Below are 25,035 nucleotides of genomic sequence, written 5' to 3' on the forward strand. Positions count from 1 at the left end.
GTATGTGAGAATGTGGGTGTGTGAGTGTGAATGTGAAAGCATGTTGAGAGCGTGTGTGTATTGGAGTGTGTGTGTGACTGTATGTATATGAGAGTGTGTATGTGAAAGTGCGTGTGTATGTGTGTATGAGTGTGTAGGTATGTGAGAGTATGTGTGTGTATGTGAGACTGTGCATGTGAGTGCATATATGTATGTGAGAGTATGAGTGTGAGAGTGTGTGCATGTGAGTGCGTATATATATGTGAGAGTGTGTGTGAGTGTGTATGTGAGAGTGTGTGTGTGTGAGACTGTATGTGAGAGCGTGTGTGTGTGAGAGTGTGTGTGTGAGAGTGTGTGTGTGTATGAGTGTGTAGGTATGTGAGAGTGTGTGTGCATGTATCTGTGTGTATGTGAGTGTGTGTGTGTGTGTAAGAGTGTGTGAGACTGTATGTGAGTGTGTGTGTGTATGTATGTGAGACTGTGCATGTGAGTGCATATATGTATGTGAGAGCATGAGTGTGAGAGTGTGTGCATGTGAGTGCTTATATATATGTGAGAGTGTGTGTGAGTGTGTATATGAGAGTGTGTGTGTGTATGTTAGAGTGTGTGAGACTGTATGTGAGAGTGTGTGTGTATGTGAGAGTGTGTGTGTATGTGAGAGTGTGTGTGCATGTATCTGTGTGTATGTGAGTGTGAGTGTGTATGTGAGTGTGTGAGACTGTGAGTGTGTGTGTGTATATGAGAGTGTGTGTATGTATGTGAGACTGTGTGCATATGAGTGCATATATGTATGTGAGAGTGTGTGTGTGTATGTGAGAGTGTGAGTGTGTGAGACTGTATGTGAGTGTGTGTGTGTATATGAGAGTGTGTGTGTGAGAGTGTGTTCATGTGTGTATGAGTGTATACGTATGTGAGACTGTGTGCATGTGAGTGCATATATATATATATATATGTGTGTGTGAGAGTGTGTGTGAGTGTGTATGTGAGAGTGTGTGTGTATGTGAGTGTGTGTGTGTATATGAGAGTGTGTGTGTATGTATGTGAGACTGTGTGCATGTGAGTGCATATATGTATGTGAGAGTGTGTGAGACTATATGTGAGAGTGTGTGTGTATATGAGAGTGTGTGTGTGTGTGAGAGTATGTGCATGTGTGTATGCGTGTGTGTGTGTGCGGCAGGAGGGAGAGCAAGCTGATGCCTACAAGGAAGGCATTGATGGGAGATTGGAAGGGGAAGGCTGGTGTAATTTTCCTCCTCTCTCACCTCCCTGGGTGCTGACTCTGGCAGTGGCCGCATCCCAGCTGTGGCGCCAGCTTCTCCCAGGCAGACCCACTGGAGTTCCCGCCTCTGCCTGGCAACTCCTCTGCTCCAGGGTCCGGCCGCTTCTGTGTCTCCATCACCCACTAGTTCCAGGGGCTGTCACAGCCTCCCTCTGGGAGTCCCTCTGTCCCCTGGTTAGCATCCCAGCTCCTCTAACACTGATAGGTCCCCAGCTCCCCATACCGAATTCCCCGTGTCTGAAACACCCACAGTGGATTCTAGTCCCTGCCTGGACCCTGGCTTACAAAGGGCCTACACGTGGTCAGGAACAGGGGCTGGAGTTTCAGTGGAGGTCAAGGTAGACACAGTCTCTGTCCCTGTGGCCCTCCCAGGAAAGTTCACAAGGAGATGGCCAGTTCAGAGTAATCTGTCTTGAGCCTGGAGAAAGCACTCGGAATATCCACCCCTCACACCTCCGGCCTCTCCCTCATGCATCTAGTATTCATTTCACAAACACTGAGCAGGCCCTCCACTGTGTGCTAGAAACCCAGACCTGAAAAGAGACTCAGGTCTGGTGAGGGACTCAGGTAAGAAAAGAGACCCTCAGAGCAGGGCCTATGGGAACATAAAGGAAAACCAAAGCCTTCAGGTATAGAGGTGGGTAGTCGAGGAAGCCTTCCTGGAGGAGGTGACACAGTGCCGCCTTAGCCAATGAGTAAGAGTCCGACAGGCAAGAAGGATTGATTGTAACCTCACATCACCTCTTTTGTATCAGCATTACCTTAACTAGTACCACATTCTCCTGAAGTAAATGCCATTGCTACCCATTTCCAGATGGGTTAGCTGAGGCTGTCAATTAGTTATGTAACTTATCTAGGTTCACACTGCTAGGATGTGGAGGGGGAGAGAGCATGAGTCTGAATCTGGGGTGACTCCCCTACCATGTTCTGCTGGCTTCAGTTATAACAGTTATAATGACAACAGCCAGTGGCTCTAAATGAGTCCTCTTTGCACCCTGTGATGGGTGGAGGGTTTTAAAGGAGTCGGTTTATGGAGACCCCTCAGTGGCCCTCCAAGTAATCCTCCCCACTTTTCAGAAAGGGAAGCTGAGGTTTAAAGAGGTTGTGAAGCTTGACTAAGGCCATGCAGCTGGTCGGCAGCAGAACCAAACTTAGGAACCAGACTGGAATAACTCCAAACCCAGGGCCTTTCCTCCTGCCCCTCCCCATCCACTCCCAGACAGCACCTCACATCCAGCACCCAGTAGGGATTCAGTTAGCATGTAGTTAACCAGACTGAACTAGTTCCTTCCAGTTTCCTTTTGACCTTGTCTCCAGCTGAGTGCTTGTGGCAACACTGATGGCCGTGGCCCACATGAGGTGTGCCGGCCTAAGTTGCCTAAGTATCTGGTGTTTGTCATCTAAGTGGTAGCCACCAGCAAAACTTACTTCCCTAGATAGACACTCGATCCAAAGTTGCACGAGCATCTTGCCATAGTCAGAGCCAAGATGCACTCCGGTGTGTTACAGGCAACAAATGAAATTGCTGACGATGCAGGTGGATCTCCAACATCGACACTGAGGACGCGCCCCCCCCCCCCCCCATGCCTACCAGCTTCCATCGTTACAATGCATTCTGCAAGCCTTTGAGGATAAGAAGCCAGGGATTGGGCTTAAGATTCTTGCTCAAGGTTACATAGCTAGAATCCAGTTCTCTGCACACTAAGGACACCCCACCACCCTTTCCCTCCCTAGAAGTACTACATTGTGCACACAGGCCAAACAGCCTCTGCTAGATGCTGTCTTAATATATGACACTGGCCTCTGCTGGATCTCATTGGTTAGAGTCAGTATCACTTGTTAGAGTCAAAGGTTCGTGAGACCAAAGTCATGAATTCAGCCCTTGTTGGGTTTATTCAGTCCTGCTTACCAGCCTTATGATCTGGGTGAATTATTTACTTGTTCTCATATCTGTAAAGTGGGATAATAATGCTACCCCAGCAGGATGTGATAACTGATGTACCTCTCAGTCTCCCATTAGGAAACAGAGGCTCACTCAACTGAGGAGAGTTCAACAAGGGTGGGGGCAGGATTAAGGGAAACCAACAGGGTGGGGTGCAGTATTCCCAGGCTAGGAGTAGTAGCCTCTGACAGAGAGTCAGTGCTAACCTCAGTGGCCTGATGCGGGCAGACCTAGAACATACACCCAACCTCCCCACAGTCTCTGAGTCCCTGCTTCTGACCCCCATTTGCTGAACACAACTGGAAGCTGGAGGCCACAGAAGCCCATGATGTGGTCCATATGGGTCAGCATCCCATGGCACACGGCAGAGCATGGAAGGGAAAAGTAGAAACCTGGAGGGACAGAGAAGACACCAAGCACAAGCCCCTCCTAGCACGCTGTCACCAATATAGGGTGGAGTGACGGGTGGGGAAGCGCATTAATTGTGAACCTACTATGTACTGCAGCAAACTTAAACTGCCTTAGTCTCTTTGGAGATTCCCAGCCAGAAACACCCTAGACAGCTCTCTAGGTCCTCACCCTTTTGCCCTGGTCTCCAGCCCAGTTGAAATCATCCTGGCTCTCAGAAGAGCTAACTGCCCATGCTAGAATCATTTATCCACAATTGGATCTTGACGATCCATTAAAACAACTCCATTTGGATAATGAGCTAGATGGGGCCAGCCCTGTCGGTGCCTCCAGAGGCCATGGTTCTGCTACCATCTGAACCATCCCGCCGGCGGGTTTGTTTGCACGCCCGAGAATGTATTGGCCACTTGAATCTGTTATAAATTACCAGCCTGGAAATAAATATCGTATCTGGGTCCCCAGTAAGTAACAGATGCATGAGTCCAGAGTGAGATAAATGTGTTTTGGATGCAAGCCTCTTTCCCGTTGCTCACAGACGGATGGAGGCAGCCGGGGCCGGTCGGCAGTGGGTCTCTGCTGTGTAGGTGGGACTTCGGTGAACTCAGAGTTCATTTAAGGTTAGGAAGTTTCCTGTCCCAGTTCCTGGCAAATCTCCAGCAAAGACCCCAGTTAAGCAATACGGTTCCTTTTATCTCCATTGTTGAGGAGTCTCGTGGTTAGAATGTTTTCTCTTTGGGGACTGTCTAGGGTCTTAGAGACCAGAGGGCCTTTTTACTCACCTGCAGTGTGCGTGAATTTGATACATGTGTATCAAGGCTGGTGGCCCAGGCAGACTTCTCTGTGCTGGGGACACAGCCATGAGCAAGCTGGATACAGCCCTGCCCTGCTGGCCCTCCCATTCCACTGGGGAAACAGTGAGCATGTACATAAACAAAGAACACTGTGCCATTTGGTGACAAGTGCAAAGGAAAGTAAACCACAGAAACTTGAAAGGGGCTGGCAGGGTGGTCAGGGGAGGCTCTCTGTAGAAGTGACGGGTAACAGAGCAGTAGCCCAGATGGAGGGAGAGAGCAAACCGCTGAGTTAATGGGGGACACATGTAGCAGGCACAGGGAATGGCCAGTGCAAAGGCCTCTAGATGGAAACACGACTGCTGTTTCTGAAGAAGAGAAAGACAGCCAGTGAGCCAGGGGAAGAGCATTCGGAACAGGAAAGCTCCTGGAGGGATGGAGTGGCGATACCATTAAGGTGCCCCAACCTCACCCCAGTGACCTATTCATGCATGTATGCCACCAGCCAGCCTTTGCTAAAAACGGCACCCAGCTGAGTGTCACGTGCTGTGGCCCACGAGGAGAAAAATACAAAGATCGTATTGCAGCTCACGTTGTGAGTATGCTCATTGGGCATCTGCAGAAGCCTGTGGGACTGCTCAGGAGGAGGGAGGTCTCATCTGAGGGGTAGCGCGGGGAGGCTGGGACTTAGGGAACACAAGAGGGCGTGCAGAGGGACAGCTGGCAGTGAGGCTGGAAATGGATTGGCAGTCCTGAGCTGAGGCATTTGGACATTACTGTGCAGACAATGGGGGGCCACGGTAGGCTGTTTGGTGGGGGAAATAACAATCAGATGTGCACTGGAGACTTCGTTCTGGCAGGAAGCAGATGAGCTATGGGACCAGACTGGATGCAGGGAGGCCAACAAGAGGCCGGAGCTATGGCCCAGGTCAGGGAAGACGAGGGCTGTAATTAGGAGAGATGATGGCAGGGTGTGGGGGAGTGGGCATGAGAAACCGCATCCTCCCACACTCTAGGGGACTGTTTTGTGTTCCCAGACCTACTCAAGAAAACTCCTAGAGCCTAGGAAACCTTGTCCATTTTGACTTGAAGGAAGAGTTACCTCCTGGTACCTCTCACCTCCTTCCTACTTCCCATGTGTCAGAGAAGAGCTCTGTTTTACATTAACAGGCAGAGCAATGAGGAGGGAAGGGCTGCTGATCTCACCATCTCCCAAGTGGCCAACACAGACTCTTAGTCGTGGTAGGCACCCAATAAATGTTTTCCAGATAACCAGTAAAATAATATAAAGTCCTATATGTTAAATCTTAGGATAGTGCCTGGGACACAGTAAGTGTCATATAACCCTAACAGCAATCCCGCATTTAACAGCAGAAAATCAATTGAGGCACAGGGAGGTTAAGTACTTGCCCCAGACCACCACACAGCTCTTAAGGGTCAGGGCCGGGATTCAAAACCAGGCAACAGGGTCCAGAGTGTGTGCACATAACTTCTTCCTACCTTAATGTATTTAGCTGACCTCTCAGCAACTTGTTCTTGGACACTTGCTCCGAGTCTCACACTGTACTAGGCTCTATGGAAAATATGTTTAAAACTTAGGAGGCAGTGTTTGTCCTCGAGAAGCTGACAACTCACTAAAAAGACAGGACTGCTCAAACAGAGCTTAGGTGGGGCCATTGATTCCTAGTCACTGTGGTTAACCCAATAATAGCTCAGGCCATGACAGTGGCCTGGGTTGGTGCTGACAGTGAACTCCGGCATCTCTAGAGTATGCCCAGCAGTTAAAAGGTACCTACTGAATATTTATGGAGCAGGTGGAAGATTGAGGTGGAGGAATATATAGGGGACCCAAAAACTAGTCTTCGAATCAGAAAGTGGATCCAGAACTTCAGAGATAGCACATCTGTTTCACCATAAGCCATACAGGTGGCAATTCTGGCTCATTTCCTGAGAAAGAGGAGGCAGCCCATCCACCCCGGCAGGGAAGAAAGACTGATCACCAACATTTAAGAGAAACTAGATATTCATCAAACTTTAGGGCTTGTTTTCTTTTGAGATAGTTAACCATAAAGGAAAGGGGATTTCAGGACTGTCAATAATAATGTCTCCACCAGCAGGCTCCATAATTGGCATCTGTATTTTGAAATTTTATCCATCCATCCATCCACTCATTCACTCGTGTGTTCATTCACTAAATACTAATTACATTCAGTGTTATGGACTAAATGCAAATCTTTGTCCCCAAACTTAAACTCTACCCAGAAGGATATAATTCCTCTCTGGCATTAGAAAGGGGATCCTCCAGTATGGCCATATCCAGGCCAAAGAGAAGGTTATCTTCAACCTCTTCCCCAATGATTAGGGTTATGGGGCACAGAGTAACCCCACACTAGAGCGTGCATGGCAAGGCCTATTCGGACACTCTGAGATGGACAGGAATATCAGGAACTAGACTCTGAAACAGAAAGTGGCTTTATCAGCCTCTGGGTCACACCTGCACGGGGCCCTCCCTGGTGAGTGGGACTTCCAATCCCAAGCCCAGCCATGTGGCACAGAGACGGTCACATTGTGGCGTTCTTACCGATTTTTTTTTCTAATTGTTACTAATTCAAGAGGCTTGAATGGCCTCTTGAATTGAGTTGAATGGCAACTCAATGGCTTTCTTCTGGGGGGTGGCCTACAGGGACTCATACAGTGTTCTGCACACAGTTATGGCTCAGGAAAGACTTTTTGGTGGTTTATGTCCCCCCAGAAACCCCGAAATTCCTTCTCCACCTCTTTCTGGGTGCATGGGCATAAGTAATGTCCACCCAGTTCTTGCTTCCAGGGCAAGCCTATATGGGCCCCTCACAAGTAACTATTATAAATTGAGTGATTTAATAAGCTCTTTACATGCATTACCTGATTTAATCTTTGCCACTTCTCTGGGAAACATCTAACGCTATTCCCACTTTGCCTATGAGGAAACCATGTCTTGGAAAGGAGAACTATTACTATTAGGGTGTTTGCAAGCTTTGACTGCAGGCCCTCACTGTGCTTCTGTCCTGTTGTCCAGGGATACCATCGACCTCGGCACTACATTGCAACTCAGGGTAAGTACTCTCCTCTTCCTTGAAAGGGTCCTCGCCCTTCACTGTAAGAGAGGGATGGGCGTCTGCCAGCAAAGAAGCTGCAGAGGAGTAGGGCTGGAGAGCCTCCAGGGGTCCCTGGGAGCGTCCATTTGTGTTTTTTGTGAAGGAAAGAGGTGCCAAGTTCAGCTCTAGGGGAGGGACATGAGCGAGAGATGAAGGAGATGTCACTAGGCAGCGGTCAGGCAGGGCAGACCAGAAGCATCGGCTTCAGGATCCACCATCCGGAACTGGAGTTGATGCTGCCTTATCTCTTTGATGAGTATATGCCTAGAAGACGGAAGTAGAAAACAACGTGGCTGTACATCATCAGAGGCTTAAAAATGATCCTATCTCCCCAACCGTTGGGGGAGGAAATCCTGTAGATAATTACATATACGGACAGGGATATATATAAAGATACTCTTCACAGCATTATCTTCAATAGCAAAAAAGTGAAAAGTCTTAAATGCCCAACCATTGGTAGATGAGTTAAATAAAGTGTGATACTTCAATATTCTAGAAAATTATGCAGTGAATGCATTTCATGCTTGGTCAGAATTTTTAAGAGAGTGCAAAAATGCATATAATGATGATGCTTATTATAGCAAATACATACATAGAAATAAGGGTACATACACAGAAAAGTGTATACATATACAGAAAAATGCTATTAGGATTTTGATACAAAACACATGTGTTACTTTAGTAATTGTGAAAGCGATGAAGGCCCAGGACATTGAAAGAGAAATTTCCAAGGAAATTGCTTTGGACTCTCAGATGCTATCTCTCTTGCCTTGTCTGTTTCTTTCCGTCCCTGCTGTTTGGGCTGCAGACGAATGCTCCCTGTGTTTGTCAAGCTCACAATCGGGCCTCTTCTGTTTGTGCCGTGAGCGTCTGGCTCCCAGCAGCTCTCTGTCTCTCCTCCCTTCCCTGCAACCCCAATTTCCTCCCTGTCTCTCACTGAGCTTCTAGAGCCCAATTCTGAGCGAGAAAATCATCTCCAGGGAAGGGCAATGGGTGCAGGACACATGGGGGCTGCGGGAGAGTAGAGGGAAGAGAAGAAGCTGTCGACGTGTCCAGCGGATGCTATAGTCCATGCTCTGCTTGGTTGGAAAGCTGCTTTTCTTTCCCATACTCTGGCCCTGGTCTCGATGACTTGGGTGTCCCAGCAAGGATCATCTGGCCTTGCTCTTGCTTACCTCTGCCGAGCCTTGACTGACCACGCAGGAGGGACGGCCACTTGGCTGCTTCCTTGACCCTGTCACCTTCTCTGTCGGCAGGTCCAATGCAGGAGACCGTCAAGGACTTTTGGAGAATGATCTGGCAGGAGAACTCGGCCAGCATCGTCATGGTCACAAACCTCGTGGAAGTGGGCCGGGTAAGCCCCTCCCGCAGCCACCTGGACAGAGGATGCTAGTGCTGCCCTCCAAACATTCCTCTGCTCTGGGCCTTGTGCCAAGTGCCCCCACTCAACAGTGTTCAACAGTTCGCCCCACGGCAACCTGCATGGGAGACATCCTCACTCCTGCTTCCCATTCGAGGACTGGCCTTTCCCTTCAAATCATCCCTCTCTCCACCCTCACCCCGTTGATGATGTCATCTCATGCACTTTGAGGAAACTAAAGCCATCAGACGTGAACTCTCATCTTCACAACGCAAAGCCACAATCCTACCCGCATCTACAACCACCTTCTCATTCTTCCCCCTCTCTCATCAGGGGGATCCATAAAAAATGGCCATTTTTGTTGACCCCAAATGGTAGAATATCTGCTGTTTCTAATGGTTCCGCCTCATACCAAGGAGGAAGTGACTCTTGCCCTTTCAAAGGCAATCCCAGTGCCTTAAATCACAGATTCTATTCAATATTTTTTTCATTTCTCTGCTCACTTGAAAAGTAGCTCTTTTTCTCATTGCTAGATCATTCCCCTGAACGTAAAACATCCTGAGTACCTTCCCCCTGAAAAATATAAAGCAGGCAAACAAAAAGGATTCTCTTGTCCGTACTTTTATGCCAGACTCTAAAGACACACACAGACTCTGCTTCTCCACTCCCGTTCTCTTCTCCCCCATCCAGCGTAACTCCTCCCTCCATCCCACCCATAGTGACACCGTCAATATCACCAGCATCCTTCATGTGGACGAACAGCCACTTTCTTCTCATTGACCTCAGCCTCTCAGAGCATTCGACCCTTTGCTCCCTTACCTCTAAACCTGGATATTCCTCAGGGTTCAGGCCTCGGTCTCCCACTCTGCTCTATCTTGACTCTCTCCTACGTCATCCTTAGCTACTCCTAGGGCTTGGAAATGGGACTGTTATTCCCCAGCTTGCTTTTGCCAACTTGGTAAACTGTGGCATGTGGGTGGGCGGGCTGCTGGGTTTAAAGGCAAGGTGCACAGACCCTAGAATGAAGAGGGCCTCTCCACTTACCATATGAACTAACTGAAGAGTGGGCAGGTAAGTTTTTGTTTCGGCAAAAACCAGATAACCCATTAAAATAGAGTCCTGGCCTCCAAGATAACGGGAAAGAGAGAATCTGGGCTGTTGTCATAATCCAGGCTATGGACCTCTCGCGGCCTCATAGAACTCTAGGGCCAGGAGGGACTTTATCCTCGAGCCCACTCTTACCTAGTCCTTTCCCCAATTTTACAGATGAGGAAACAGGCCCAAAGGGGTGGAGTGACTACCCTGGAGTCCCCTAGCCAGAGCCCTGCCAGGACCACTGACTCTTGACTCTCATGCTAGTATCGAAGCCCCTCCACTCATGACTGCTCCCCAGGGACCCAGGCCTGGGGGAGGAACTGCTGTGGACAAAAAAACAAAAAAAAACAAAAAACTAGGATTTAAGAATTCAGAGGTAAACTCCAGTCTGTTCTATAACATATCCCATATTGGAGACAGACTCCCTTGATGGACAGATCATGAGTCTTATTTGGATTTGGGGAGGGAACAGGGGAGTACTCTCTTGACAAAACTCCTAAGAGCCAAGCCCTGTGCCAGATGCTTACTGTGTATTACTTCATTTGGAGTCCCAACAACTGCCCCAGGTGGTGTTTCTGGTAATTATTCAGATGGCCTAGCTTTGCATCCTGGCTCCATCCGTTACTGACATTGGACACTTTTTTAGCCTCTCAGTGCTTCTTATTCCTCATCTGTAAAATGGGGTAATAATAATATCTGTATGAGGTTGTAATGATAAGCTATTAAAATAACACATGGAAGGAATTCATAGAACACTTAGTAAGCAGTGAGAAACAGTAAGTTGTCAATAAGTGTTAGCTATCATTTTTTTAAGTTTATTTATTTATTTGGAGAGAGAGAGAAAGCACGAGTTGGGGAGGGGCAGAGAGAGAGAGAATCCCCAGCAGGCTGTGCGCTGACAGGGCAGAGCCTGACTCGGGACTCCAGCTCACGAACCGTGAGATCGTGGCCTGAGCCGAAAGCAAGAGTCAGACGCTTAACTCTCAGAGCCACCCTGGCGCCCCTAGCTGTCATTATTAATAAGAAGTTGAGCCTCAGATTTCGGCACTTTCTGGAAGCTACACAGCTACTGAACGTTAGCACCAAGCAACGCATCCATTTGCCTCCAAAGCCTGTTGCACTGTACCAGCATTTCCCTAAGTGGGTTCCACGGGATGCTAGCCTGCAGGATGTCTAGTGAGAAGAGGGTTCCATGGTTAAATACGTTTGGGAAATGCTGTGCACTCTTTGCCCCTCTTGGAGAGTCGAAAATACAGTAGCGTTAGCACATTCGATGAGCTGAGGAGTCTGGTAGCAGAGCGGCCTGTTTAACTTTGTTTAATCCAGCATTTCCCAAACTCATTTGACCACAAAACCTTTTTTTTGTTTGTTTTTTGTTTCTTGTGTTTTACCTAACACCTATTAGCGCCCAGCGGAACACACTGTGGGAAATGCCACTGTAGGCCGCGCGGCGTCCCCCGGAATGGTAATGCTTTTGTTCTTTTTAGGGGAAAGCAATGATGATCTCTTCTTCCTCCCGCGGAGTGTGACGCAGAGTCAGGATGTGGGACTGGCTTGTCTGTAGCACCTGCACCCACCGCCCGGGCACAGAGTGGTCACAGAGTCCTCCCTCTGAGCCCAGCACCTTCCATACTTTTCCCAAATGAGAGCCTTTCTCCTTCCAGCCCCCAATTTCCACCTCTTAATAGTAATGTCCCTCTCCCGACCACTTCTGCTTCCACTCCCTTGCTGTTGCCCACCTTTTATTCTCATCTCTGCTCTGCTGACACTGCCCAGCTGCCCCAGCCTGACCTCGCACAGAGAGGGCTCAGCCAGAGCTAGGAAACTGGCCAAGTGACCCCAGAAGAGTCACCAGACCTCCATACTCGAGCGTTATTCTCATCTGTAAACGGGGTAACGCCACCTGCCTACCTCACCTTGATCTATTCGATCACTTAGGGTGATGATGGACTTGGAGATTTTAAGGAGCTCTGCAAAAGAAGGTACCACCATTATCCCTAACGGCTCCAGTTCCTTGGGGAGAGAGCGTGGCCCTGTGCGGTTTGCCAGTCCCTGGCCAGCTGAGAACCCCTTCGACCGAAATTCCACCCAAATCGCCCTTGGGTTTATCTGAACAGGAAGGCCAGACGAGGCGGCTGCTCGTACTCAGCCACCCACTCATTCGTCCTTGTCTCTGTCTTTTCTCACAGGTCAAGTGTGTGCGATACTGGCCGGACGACACGGAGGTCTACGGAGACATTAAAGTCACCCTGATTGAAACAGAACCCCTGGCAGAATACGTCATACGTACCTTCACAGTCCAGAAGGTAAGCTTGTTTGTTCATTCTGGGCATGCACTGAGCAAGGGTCTGCTCTGTGCCCATCCTGTGTTTGGCACCAGGGACGAATCAGCAATCAGGTTGGATGTGAATCCCATTCCAGAAGATGCCCCCCTCTAGCAGGAGAGACAAACAGAATTCAACAGACAAGTAAATGGACTAATGCCATATGGTGACAAAAGCCATGGGAAAAAAAAAAAAAACATGCCATGAGTGGAGACAGGAAGATGATGTGGTGAGAGAGGGCTTCCTAGAGGAGGAGGTATTGAGGCAGATAATGAAGGATGAGAAGGAGCCAGCTGAGGGAAGAACAGGAGGAATACTCTGCTAGGCAGAGAGAAGGAAACATGCAGAGTTGAGGGGAAAGAGGATTTCAACATGTTCTAGGCCTGTGGTTCTCAACTGGTGGTGATTTTGTCCCACAGGGGACGTTTGACCATGTCTAGGGACATTTTTAGCTATCAAACCTGAGGAAGGAGGGGTGCTGCTGGCGTCTATGGGTGGAGGCCAAGGACGCTAACATCCTGCAATGCATAAGACACCCCAGCCCCCAACCACAAATGTCGGTGAGGTCAGGGTTGAGAGATGCTGGTCTAGGTATTGAAACGAGGCTAGGGTGCAAGTAAGCAAGAATGAGATTTCATAAAAAAAAAAAAAAAAATGAGAAAAGCTTAAAATGAAAAAAAAAAGAATGAGATTCCAAATAATTATTAGATTAGTAATTTAATTGGTCTCATAATGCTAGCTAACATTTATTGAGCAATTACTAAAGCAGGTGCTTTTCTCGGTGCTTTGTATACATGAACTCATTTAATCCTCCCAACAACCTCTTCATGGAGGTACTGTTATTACCCCCATTTTAGAGGTGACAAAAATTAGGCACAGTGCACGTACATCAGCTGTCCAGAGTTGCCCGGCCATAAGCCGGCCGAACCACGTTCCCACCTCAGCCCTTGACTGAGGCTCGCTGTGCCTCCACTACTCCAACACGCCATTTTCTGAAAGCACCTGTACTACTGGACCAGGTGGCCCCAGACCCGAGGATGCAGAAGCATTGGGCATTCACTGCTGTGAAAGCTGTACTGTTGAGGTTTGTGCAAGTACTTTTGAGGACCGAAGCAGGCACATGCACGGTATGGTGCCTGCACACGTGGTTGAGTACAGGACATGCTCCTCCTGGCCGTTCCCTCTCCAAGCCCCGTGCTTGGAGCCTACATCTGTAGGCTCAGGTGAAGAGCCAGGAGAGAAGGGCCCTTCTTCTTGACGAGGAGGAAGACAACAGGTGCATTGATGTGGCCTTAGGTCAGGTTCCTTAGAAGCAGAGCCTAAGACAAGGATTCAGGTACATATAGTGCACCCTGGGACCACTCTCAAGAGAAACTTGTAATAGAGGGCAGAAAGCGGGAGAGGGAAGGAGAAGGACCTGGGCAAGAGAGTCTTCCGCAAAGTCTAGCCCAGGCCTGCTCCAGGGGGCTTCCAGAGCATGACCTGCACCAGAGAGTTTGCCCCCTTGCCTCAGTCTGCCCTCTGACTGTAGACCAGCCACTGAGAGGTCACCTCCAGCACAAGTTGGCTCTTGTTGGCTGAGGGCACCGCTCCAGAAAAGGGGAGTCACTCGCAGTCAGCACTCCTGCAGTGGAGAGTCCTGGGGACACAAGCCACAAAAAAGGTCCTTGGATGGGGCTCCCATCTCACCTGGCACATAAGCAGTTAGTGTGGAGAGTGAGATGAGCAGTGGGGACATAGTGGCCCATCCTGGGTCCCACACCTGAGCAGGGAGGCTTTGGAGAACCGTACACAGGTGCTCAGCAAACTATCTGGGTCATTAGCTCACAGTTGGTTCTTGAGCCAAGCCCGGGAGCCAGAAATAATAAACAGGAAGCAGCATCTGCCCTTGAAGAGAGCACAATCCCAACTGGGAGAGAGGGCCCCGATACATAACCGCAGTGGAGGTAGTGAGGTCTCGAACAAGGGCTTCCCCGAGCTGAGGTGACTCTGAGCATGGAATGAAAAACTGAGTATTCCTGAAGCTGTTTTCTCCTACTTGAGCTCATCCATCAGGGCCCTCGCCTGGGCCTTTGTTCACTCCCACCTGGACTCCTACCCCAGCCTCCTGGGGCCTCTCTGCTTCTAGTCTCACCCCATCTTAGTCTGGGTTTCTGGGAGCCGAGCCTGAGGCAGAGCTTTGGGTGCCCTTGTTCTGAGGAGAAGAGAAGAGAAGGAGGAGGCGGGATGGGGCAGGGGAAGGAGCCAAGCAAGGGAATGCTTTCAGCCTGAGACCAGCATCAGCCAGATCCCATGGGAGCTCTAGAGACAGGTAATCCGTCTCAAGGCAAAGGGATCTTCTGTTCCTCCATTAGGGTAACCCAACGTCCCGGTGTGCCCAGGGCCATCCTGGCTTTAGCACCAAAAGTCCCATGTCCCGGGAAACTGCTCAGTCCTGGGCAGTCTCAGCAAGTCAGCTGCCCACTCTGCTGTTCTCCAGCCACTGAAGGCCAGCTGCCCACCCCCACCCCCAGGGGAAGTGGCTCCTGGTTGGCTGAGCAATTCTCTGAAGGAGGAAGTGGCTGTGGGCATCAGCCAAGACTCAGAGGAGCTGGGGATGGGGTTTCTGGCCCAGGAAAGGGGACCTGAAGGGCACTGTCAGCGCCCTCTGCACTGCCCCCCAACACACCCGCTCAGATCCCTGCTTCACATAGCAGCCTGCATAGTCCTCCTAAAAATGCAAGTCTGATGACGCGCTTCCCCTTCTGTGCACCCATCCCTGCAGCCTCCCCAGAGCTCCCCAGTAAAGACTCAGTGTGGGATACAAGGCCTCCTGGGATCCAGCACGTGCCCCGTCTTCTACTTTCCTCTGGGGGTGCCCCGTTTGTGATTCTGTGCACGAGCTGTGCTAAGTAAGCCCTGTCCCCACATGGATGCCCCGGCTGCCGGTCTCCCACGGAATCCCGCCATCTGTTCCGCTGGGCAGTACTCGGACATCAGTGTCTTACAGTGATTAGGAGTGCAGATGCGAAGTCCATCAGCCAGGGTCCAGACTGGGTTACAACTTACTAGTTGTGTGACCTAGTTATGTTACGTAACCTTGCTTAGCCTCAATTTCCTCATCCACAAAACAGAGATAACAACATAAGGACTGGTCTGAGGATTAAATGAGTTAATACATTGAAATGTTCAGAAGAGTAACAGGCATGGAGTCTGTGTTTAATAAGTATTAGCTATAGGGGCACCTGGGTGGCTCAGTCGGTTGAGCGTCCAACTTCAGCTCAGGTCAAGATCTTGTGGTTCATGAGTTCAATCTCCACATCAGGCTTTGTGCTGATAGCATGGAGCCTGCTTTGGATTCTCTGCCTCTCTCTATGCCTCTCTCCCACTCACACACATATGCTTGCTTGCTCTCGCTCTCTCCCAAAAATAAACATTGAAAAAAATTTTAAATCTTTAAAAAAGACTTCTTTAAAAAATTATAAAATAATAAAAAATAAAATAATAAATTAAAAAATAAATAATTAAAAAATAATAAATGTTAGCTATTATTGTGTCTCAAGACTCAGGCCATGCATCACATCCTTTAGGAAGCCCTCTCTGATTTCTCCTTCCCCAGATGGGGTTACCTGACACTCCTTTAAATACTTCAGTAGAATTATCCACTTAGGGGTCTGCCTCCCCAGCTAGACCATGAGCTGTTCCAGGGACGGGGGCCATAGCTTTTATTTCTGCCTTCGCAGTGCCTAACACGAGGCACAGATAACCTCAGTGAATATTCTTTAACTGAAGGAATGAACACTCTTCCTATTCAGTGTTCCCTGCACACCTGCGGGAGATTGCAAGGTAAGAAAGAGTGGGCAAGGACACTGCCTAAGCTCAGGCTCCAGGTGACACCTGACCAGAGACTGGTCAGAGCAGTGCCCTTAGCCCGGAGGGTGTCTGTAAGGAGCGGTGAGAGGGGAAGAAACTGGAGGCCCAGGCCCCCGTCTGTCAGAGGAGCTCTAGCTTTTATTTGTTTCCTATCTTACCATTCTAAATAAGAATCTCATAACTAAAGAAGTCTGACACGTTTTTTTAAACTTAAAAGCCATGGAGTCAATGATAGGACTGGAGAACTGAGGGACACAGACCCCAGTCACAGAAAAAGCCATATAGTGTACTGGCAAGGACTTGAACTTGTTGTTTAAGGCCAACCTTTCTCTGACTCTGTTCTGCTGAATAGAAGACCCATGACACTTTGTCAAAAGAGGGTCCCTTGGACAAACGCTGTGGGAGGCTGTAACACTCCCTTGGGGATGCAGAGTGTACATGAGCCCACGAAAGTCTCTGAGAAGTCCTGCAGCAAAGCCACCACCTCTACATTACCTACTTCCATGGCCCCCAGGCGCAACAGATGACAGAAGTCACTCTGTGTGGCAACCCCTGCTCACGCTGGTAGGGTCCTGTCCTCCCTGATGGCAGGGAGGCTGGTTCCTCGGTGCAGCAACTGTGTTCCCCACGGGTGCTTGGGGCAGGAGGGGGCATGTGGGTGCAGCAGCTGGAGGAACAGAGGCGCATTCTCTCCTCAGAAAGGCTACCATGAGATCCGGGAACTCCGCCTCTTCCACTTCACCAGCTGGCCTGACCACGGCGTCCCCTGCTATGCCACCGGCCTCCTGGGCTTTGTGCGCCAAGTGAAGTTCCTCAACCCCCCCGAGGCGGGGCCCATAGTGGTCCACTGTAGGTAAGTGAAGTCCTCCAGCTCTAAACAAGGCTGCTTCTGCTTCTGCAGCCTTGCTCTCGCGGAGAGAGACACTGTTTTTCCAGTGGCCTTTATTCTTCGCCTTCCAGACTGCCCTGCCCTGTGTCCCCAAGCCCAGCCCCAGCCCCAAGGGCTGATGACGACGACAATATTGATAACAAAGTAATAGTAGCAGTACCAGTTGGTATCATTACTGTTGCCCTGAAATAGTAAAGCCACCTGGGGACGTGGCCTTGCACCGACAGCCTCTGCCCCATGTGCACTTTGCACAACTTCTCACGCGGCCTGGAGGGGTGGGCGTTATCATCCATCCCATTTTACAGATGAGAAATACCGAGGTACTGAGAAGGTGGACACTTTGCTCGGGGCCCACAGGGGTGAAACGGCAGAGCCGGGAGTTCACAGCCATGGCCGCAGATGCTCGCCCTCAGCTCCTTGCCGTGGCGTCAGGGCGCCTCAGTGGAAGCCCACTTCTCTTCAGTTCTTGTATTTTAAAAATCAATTGCTGGCCTGCAGGGTCCTTAATAGAGAGTAAATGGACAGCGCCAGGCTTCACCTTATTATGGAAAAGAGATATTTTCAGCTCTGACCTAGAAAGTCCCCTGGGAATGACTGGCACATCTTCCAATCCTCCTAAATGGAGATGAAGTGTCATGTCAAGGGCGTTAAGAATTGGACCAGACCCGAAGGCCAGCTGGCCTGCACACTCCTTCCTCCCAGTGCCTCCGTTTTCCAATGTGACCCTGGGCCCAGCCCCGCTTTTCAGACACTGCGTGTTCTTAGTTGCATGTTAAGTTATCTTACCCTTGCCCTGGTGGTGTCCACCTCAGTCGAGGTGCTGAGTCAAGCCAAGGAGGGTCTCCACAAACTGCAAGCATCAGGGAGCCAGCCCCTTCTCACTTAGCATCCATTTACCCTCCCCCACCACAAGCAGGTGTGAATTAGCCAGCCCATTTCACAGATGAGGTCGCTGAGGGTTAGGAGAGAATACTCATCATCACCTCTGGGCTCTCCAGGCATTTGGCATACATGGTCTGCTTTACACCACATGACAGTTCAAGGACGGGAGAATGTTCACTCCCCGCCCAGTCCTGTGCCCCAGAGAGCAGCCAGAGCAGGGATAGGGAGGAAGGAAAACAATGGCAAACATTCATCAGGCTCTCCTTACATGATGGCTCTAGGTCTTACCCCCATAATAAGTCAGCCTTATGCGCCAGGCACAGTGGTCCCCACTCCTGGGTCTATTCTGAAGATTAAATGTGTTGGGTAACAAAATGAGGTGCCTAAGAGTAGTCCTGCCATGTAGTAAGCACATATAAAATACCACCGTTCTCTGCTTCTAATATCAGCCCCACTCCCAATCCCAGCACCTAGTGCATACAAGGTGCTCAATAAATATTTGTTGAATGTGAGTAGCAAGCAACCATTTATTGGGAAATTGCTAGGTACCCAGGCATAGGGCTAAGCAGTTTCCATGCATTGTGCTTTTTCAGCATAATGTCATGCAACTCACACGTACTGTGCTATTAATTAATGCTACATGGTGGGCTTATTTATTATTATCAGCCTCGTGTTATGGTTGAGGTTATGGAAGCCCAGAGAGGTTAAGTCATTTACCCAACGTCACACGGCTCGTAAGTAGTTGAGCCAGGATTTGATTCCAGGGGTCTGGCCCCAAACATCATGAGCTCAGTTGCTATGTGAGGCAGAAATAAATACAGCTCAGGTGCTCAGGAGAACACTGCAAGGAGGCACGTTGTACATGTGAGGCTCGCGGGCACCAGGCAGCTTGCTCACTGGTGGGGGATCCAAGGTGGATCCTGGTTGTGTCCCCTAAAACAGGCTGAGGAGGAGATGTCAGGAAAACACGGATGAGTGCCTCTTCGTGCTGCCTCCTAGCCCCTGGTGTCCAGCCCACCGAGTCCCTTCTGAGGGATCTGGACCGGAGGTGTAAGGGTACAAATACAAGTCAAATTTAACTCAGTTTAAACCATGCAATTTTACTAAGAACAAAGAGTGCTTCCCAGGGGTTTGTTTTCCAGATCATTGTGGGTGACAGTCCCCTCGGGCCTGTCCTGCCTGGACTTACGGTCGGCCAGCATTGCTCTCCTTCCTGCCCCAGCCCTGGTTTCCCCAGGGGAAGCAAGATGTGAAAACGCAGCCAACATGGGCCTCCTTGGTGGTCTGGCCTTCACTTCCTAAACTGCGTGCATTCAAGGTCAATGTTCTGTTTGTCTCTGATTCAGTGCCCTGACCAGAACCAGTGCTGGTCTGGGACCCATGCCGTGGTCCATGGGGGTCGTGCTGAGTTCTTCTGCTATTTTGTACTTGGTCTGAGATTTTCCTGAAGGAAACACCAGTGATCAGAATGGAGTATGAATCAGAATCAGAGCATATATACCAGACCAGGGTCTTGGAGCCATCACCTGCTCCAGTTTAAGGATGCTCCTGGATCATGTTTCTGGCAAACAGGTGCAAGCAGAGCCAAGCCCCGGGCTTGTGACATGGGACTTGGGACTCACTCTGTGCCTTTGAGCCAGCTCAGAGGATCCGGTTTCTGCCTTCTCCCCTTTCCTCTGCTCCCTCGTCTCTCCGTCCTTGCTGCCATCTGTCAACCTGTTTGCTGACGAAGGGAAAAAGTGGAACAGAAGGGGGACGGGGGGTAGGGAAGACATGTTTATTAGGCATCTCCAGTGTGCCAGGCACCATGCCTTGCATGATACAGACGGATTGGCTGCACCCACCAGATGAGGCAACGGCAGACATACGTGTTGTTGAAGCGTGCATTTCGTGCTGTTACTAAGAACGTATAAGAACACAGGCCCTGGAGCTAGATTGCTGGGATAAAAAGTCCCACCTCCACTGCACGCCAGCTGTGTGACCTTGAGTAAGGTCAGCCCTCCATGCCTTGCTTTTCTCACCTGTAAATGGGGTAAGAAAACAACCTCACAAGGGAGTTAATAGGTAACATTTGTAACACACTTCGAACAATTTCTGGCACTTTGTAAGCATGAAATAAGTGCTTGCTAATGAGTACAACAAATATAAGCAGGTTTTGATAAAACAGCCCCAAAGGCAAGCATTGCTCTCCCATTTTACAGAAGAGAGCTGAGACTCTAAGTTCACTTGCTTGCTCTGAGTCTCCCCGCAGTGCTGGGATTCAGGCTTTTATGTCTGACCTCTACAGCATGCCTCGGGACAGGGCTGAATGGGGGCGGGGGGCCTCCCCAGGGCTGGTCCTGTCCCAAGGTCCCTAACATAGACACTGTCCTCTCTGCCAGCGCTGGGGCTGGGAGGACCGGCTGCTTCATCGCTATCGACACCATGCTCGACATGGCCGAGAACGAAGGGGTAGTGGACATCTTCAACTGTGTGCGTGAGCTCCGGGCCCAGAGGGTCAACCTGGTGCAGACAGAGGTGAGTCCTGGGGCACCAAGCTGGCCAGCCAGCTGCAGCCCTGGCCAAGGAGAAGCAGGGTAGAACACTCACCCATGGGTGAAGGCATCCTAGAGAAAGAGACCCAGGGGCGGGAGAAATGGAGGAAGGGGATACATGGCTGACTGCGAGGAGACCACAGTAGAAGCCAGGACACCACTGCCCACCCTGAGGCCCCTCGGTGCAATGACATCCTCCAATGAGGAAAGGTAAGGAGTTCCCCAGTGCTGAGGGTATCTGAGCAGGGGCTTAATGGGAACTTCTAAGGATTCTTCGAATGGTTTACTTGCATTGGGGGAAGAAGAGAGAGAGGGAAGGATTGGCATTTGCGGAATGCCTGCTGTGTGCCAAGCATTGCTTCAGTCCCCGCAAGAATGGCTTAACCAACAAAATTATTGAATAATTGGGCTGGGTTCCAGGGATTCCAAGAGAGATAACATATAGCCCTTGCCTTCAGGGGGAAAGCAGACCTTCAAGCCCCCCTCTGTTCAGGTCAAGAGCCCAAGCCCCGTGGGAAATGAGAGGAGTCCATCTTTAGTGTTGAGCATCTATCTACCATGTGCCAAGCATCATGATGGGCCCTTTGTATTCAGGGTATTGTTCCTACTCACACCAAGCCTGCCAGGCAGCTCCTACTGGTATCCCCATTTCATAAAGAAAGAAACTGAGAAGCTGGGTCCGTGTGACTCCAAGGCTCAAGCACTTTCCCCTGAACCATGCTCTCTTGTTAGGCAGTCTTTTCTGCCTACCCTACTCCTCAGAGCCATGGCTGGTTATTATAAAAGCCCATCATCTGATTCTAGGGAAGGCTGTGGGTGCCCAGGCAGTCAGCTAAGGCAGATAAGAAGCTATGTCCATCACCAATCTTGCAAAGGGAAGTTTTGGCTTTGGGCATGGCCAGTCACTGCCGGCCCTGCAGAGAATCCGGCACTTAAAAACATAGGCCCCTGCTGTGGGGTCTGAGCTAACTCCCACAGGCTAGTGTCTGGACTTCTTGGTGAGGCTGCAGTAAAGCCAAGAGGCTGCTTTATCTGTTCCCAGGTTCATGCTTGCGGAAGACAGCCTTGCTGGCTGGCATCAGGCACATGGCCCCTGCTGTCTGGTGGGGGAGACAGACATTCAAATAGATCATCGTGATGCATCGGGATAAGTGTTTTATGTAGGGCCAAGTTCTGCAAGAGAGCACTCAATGTTTGTTAAGGGCCTGGGAGCAACAACAGCAACAGCTTCCACCTGGTGGGTGTGCAGAAGACTGTCCAGAGGGGATGAAGCATAGGGGCCATAGAAAAGGGGGAATGGGGTTCAGGGAGAAGAGAACAGCAGGTGCAAAGAACAGAGATGGCCAAGGGGCACAGGGCGCAGGAGCAGACCCTGAGACAGGGAGTTGAGGGCAAGTGATTTATTTGAGAGGTGATCCCAAGGCTCACCAGTTGGAAAGCAAAGAGAAGGAAAGGACACTAAGCTTTATGAAAGCGTTAAGGTCTTTTGTAAAGGTGTTTAATTAACCCTGTGAACAACTGGAGGCCAAGCCTACTGGGAGCTCTGAGGCCGTAGGAAATGTTCCCTTCCAAATCTCCTACCTGAGAGAGAAGGAAACTTAGGTATTTATGCCCCAGCTCTCCAGCTGGCACTGCTTGAGGGCTCCTTTCCAGAGCATTGGCTCTTCAGCCATGCTGGCTCGCCCTGCACCCAGCCCAGGTGTGCTCCTGGGACTAGAGGAAATCCCTCGGCATGAATCTCACGTGCTTGCAGTACGTAGGCTTCAAAGTAAAGGTGAAAGCTCAGGGGACACAGGCAGGTACCAAGAGCCCTACTGCAGCACATTCAGAAGTTTCTTACTTTCCTCAATGTCTACACAGCTCAGTCTTACGCTGGGGACAAAACTCACCATTGCTCAGGTGGTCACTGAGAAACATGGAGAGTTGGTCCTTCAGGTTTTCAGATAGGAAGCAGTGATTCTGCAGTCTGAATCCTGCCCCTACTTCACAGCCGTGGGATTCAGTTTGGACCACAAATTCCCAGGCCACTGTCCTTACCCGGCACCCTGTCTCTTCTCTTCTTGGCTGGGCAGGAGCAGTACGTGTTTGTGCACGATGCCATCCTGGAAGCATGCCTCTGCGGCAATACCGCCATCCCCGTGTGTGAGTTCCGCTCTCTCTATTACAACATCAGCAGGCTGGACCCCCAGACCAACTCCAGCCAAATCAAAGACGAATTTCAGGTATGAGCAAATCCCAGGCTCAGGGACCCAGCCAACTTCAGCACTGAGCACGTTCATGGGGTTTTCCTCATGAGAACTGATGAGTCTGGTGTTTCCAGTGTCTGCAGCTCCAGACAGCTGCAGAATGAATTCTTGCACATACAATACACAGCCACGAGCAACTGTTAACCAGTCACTTGGTGACTGCTAACGCTTGTTTTAACTCTGCATATGTTTTTGAACTAACTTTGTTCTAGTCCAATCCTAGTTGTGGGTGGAGACAGGTTTATAAACACAGGTGTGAGTTTCATGCTCTGCCGTCCCTGGAGGGACTCGGGTTTTTTCTTACCATTTCTGTGCAATTGGAGTGTGTCTGTCCTAGAGCCTCACTACTCAGAGTTGGGTCTGGAGACCAGCACCATCAACTTTACCCGGGAGTTCATCAGGAATGTGGTATCTTGGGTCCCACCCACAGCTACTGAACAAGAACGTAGAGTTTAACAAGATCTCTGGGTGACTTATCTGCATATTGAACTTTGGGAAGCACCATCCCAGAGCTCAGCTCAGACATAGCACATCTGTACTTTGTAACCCAGGTAGCCAGAATGGTGGCCACCTTGGTGTGGAGGCCTTGATGTGAGTCACTGAGTAGGCCAAGAGGCCAGCCCTTTGTCCTGAGGTCAGTGCCAGGGTCTTACCTAGGCAACAGGTGCTGAGAACCAGGTAGTGGGAAGCAAGGAAGCTCCAGGAATTGAGGGGAAAGTACCCAGCCCCTGGTTCCATGGGTATATACCCCAGCCAGGCCAGTGCCCCCATGCTCCCTCAAGCAGAAGCTTTACTGATTGGGAGGGGAGACCAAGTACTGAGTAGGGGAAAGACAGAGGCCACAGCCCACTCGTGGGCGCACAGAACATCTGGTCTCCTGGCTGGGCAATTCAGCTGTGGCCCCACACTTGCAAGACTCACTCTGCACGACACAACCCTGAAATTTTCCAGACTCCTAGAGTTTGCTTCCTGGGGGTCTCTCACCTATCCTGGGAAGCTCATCCAGACACCCTTCCATTCTGAAAACAGCTTTCTCTAAGAGGAGCATTGGTGAAATCCTTTCCCTCCTTCCTTGGCACTTCAAGGGATGCATGGGGGATTCCCCACCCCCACCCCTACCCCCTGACCTCCTGGCTCGCCCACCCTTCACAGAGCTGAGCAGCTTAGCTCAAATGGTTGGCAGGTGTTGGGAGCCTGTGTCTGCTCTGTGTGTGGGCATGCAGTCTGTACATACTTGGCATCATAGGGGTGTCTCACAGCCCTGGTAGGGGCTCTCAGCCTGCATGGAGCAGCTAACGGGAGATGGCAGAACATCACATGGGAGAGGAACAAGTCCTGGGGAGGGACCGGAGGGCCAAACTTTCAGGATGCAGATAGGGTGGGGTAGGCTGGCTTTGAACCTTGCTATCTCCTCTGTTTGGGGCTACCACCTGAGTAATGCCTACCTATCTGTCTTTGCGCCTTACAGACCCTCAACATCGTGACTCCCCGCGTCCGGCCCGAGGACTGCAGCATCGGGCTCCTGCCCCGGAACCACGATAAGAACCGGAGCATGGATGTCCTGCCTCTGGACCGCTGCCTGCCCTTCCTTATCTCGGTGGATGGGGAACCCAGCAACTACGTCAATGCCGCACTGATGGACGTAAGCTGAGCCCTGGCTGGCACTCACTGGGAAATTTCTTCAAGGTGGAGATGGCTGGAGCCCAGGGCACTGACACCCCACACCACCACCCCCAACCAGCCTCTCTTTGCTTCTGCTCTTCCTGGCCACAAGGACCTTTGCTCCCCCTGAAGGCTCTGGTCCAAACCTATATACAAGCCATGTGCTTGGCTCTTTGCTCCCATACTCCTGTCAAGAATAGACCAAAAGCATAAAATCGGTCCATGACGGCACAGCACAAGCCTTCCCAGTACACCCTCCTGCTGCCCATAGAGCTAACTCTCAGCCTTAAGTTTAGTTCAGGAAACATTCTCTATGCCAGGCCCTGGCCTGAGCTTTGGGAATGCAGGATGGTGCAGACATAGGTTCTGCCCTTGGGGAACTCCCAGGCAGGCTCCCAGAACTCATGTGCAGAGGCAAGAATGAGGCTGGCAGATGGTAGGTGCTCAGTAACTGGACAAGTGATGGGTTTAGCAAAGGGCATGGGCCATGTTTCTGACTGTTCTATCAGAGGCACTTTCTTCTGCTTTCTCGGCAGCAAATCTAAGAAGGGCACTCCTACCCTGACCTTGTTTAGGAGTCATGACCCTAATTAGAAGGTCATGTCCATGTTCCTGACTCATATGCTTTCCTCCTGGGTCCTTCAGCTACTTCCACTGA

General features: G+C 50.4%; 1 protein-coding gene across 1 annotated transcript in view; it reads left to right on the forward strand.

The window, feature by feature from the left end:
• PTPRT (protein tyrosine phosphatase receptor type T) overlaps positions 1-25,035 on the forward strand; it is a 795,219-nt gene that overhangs the window by 735,385 nt on the left and 34,799 nt on the right. Inside the window, exons 22-29 of the mRNA XM_047852741.1 lie at positions 7,455-7,491; positions 8,790-8,887; positions 11,394-11,453; positions 12,178-12,294; positions 16,863-17,017; positions 20,317-20,452; positions 22,542-22,691; positions 24,184-24,357. Of these exons, the coding sequence (XP_047708697.1) occupies positions 7,455-7,491; positions 8,790-8,887; positions 11,394-11,453; positions 12,178-12,294; positions 16,863-17,017; positions 20,317-20,452; positions 22,542-22,691; positions 24,184-24,357 (927 nt within the window). The remainder of the gene's footprint in view (positions 1-7,454; positions 7,492-8,789; positions 8,888-11,393; positions 11,454-12,177; positions 12,295-16,862; positions 17,018-20,316; positions 20,453-22,541; positions 22,692-24,183; positions 24,358-25,035) is intronic.

This window comes from Prionailurus viverrinus, chromosome A3 (assembly GCF_022837055.1).
Source record: "Prionailurus viverrinus isolate Anna chromosome A3, UM_Priviv_1.0, whole genome shotgun sequence".
Taxonomy (NCBI): Eukaryota; Metazoa; Chordata; class Mammalia; order Carnivora; family Felidae; genus Prionailurus; species Prionailurus viverrinus.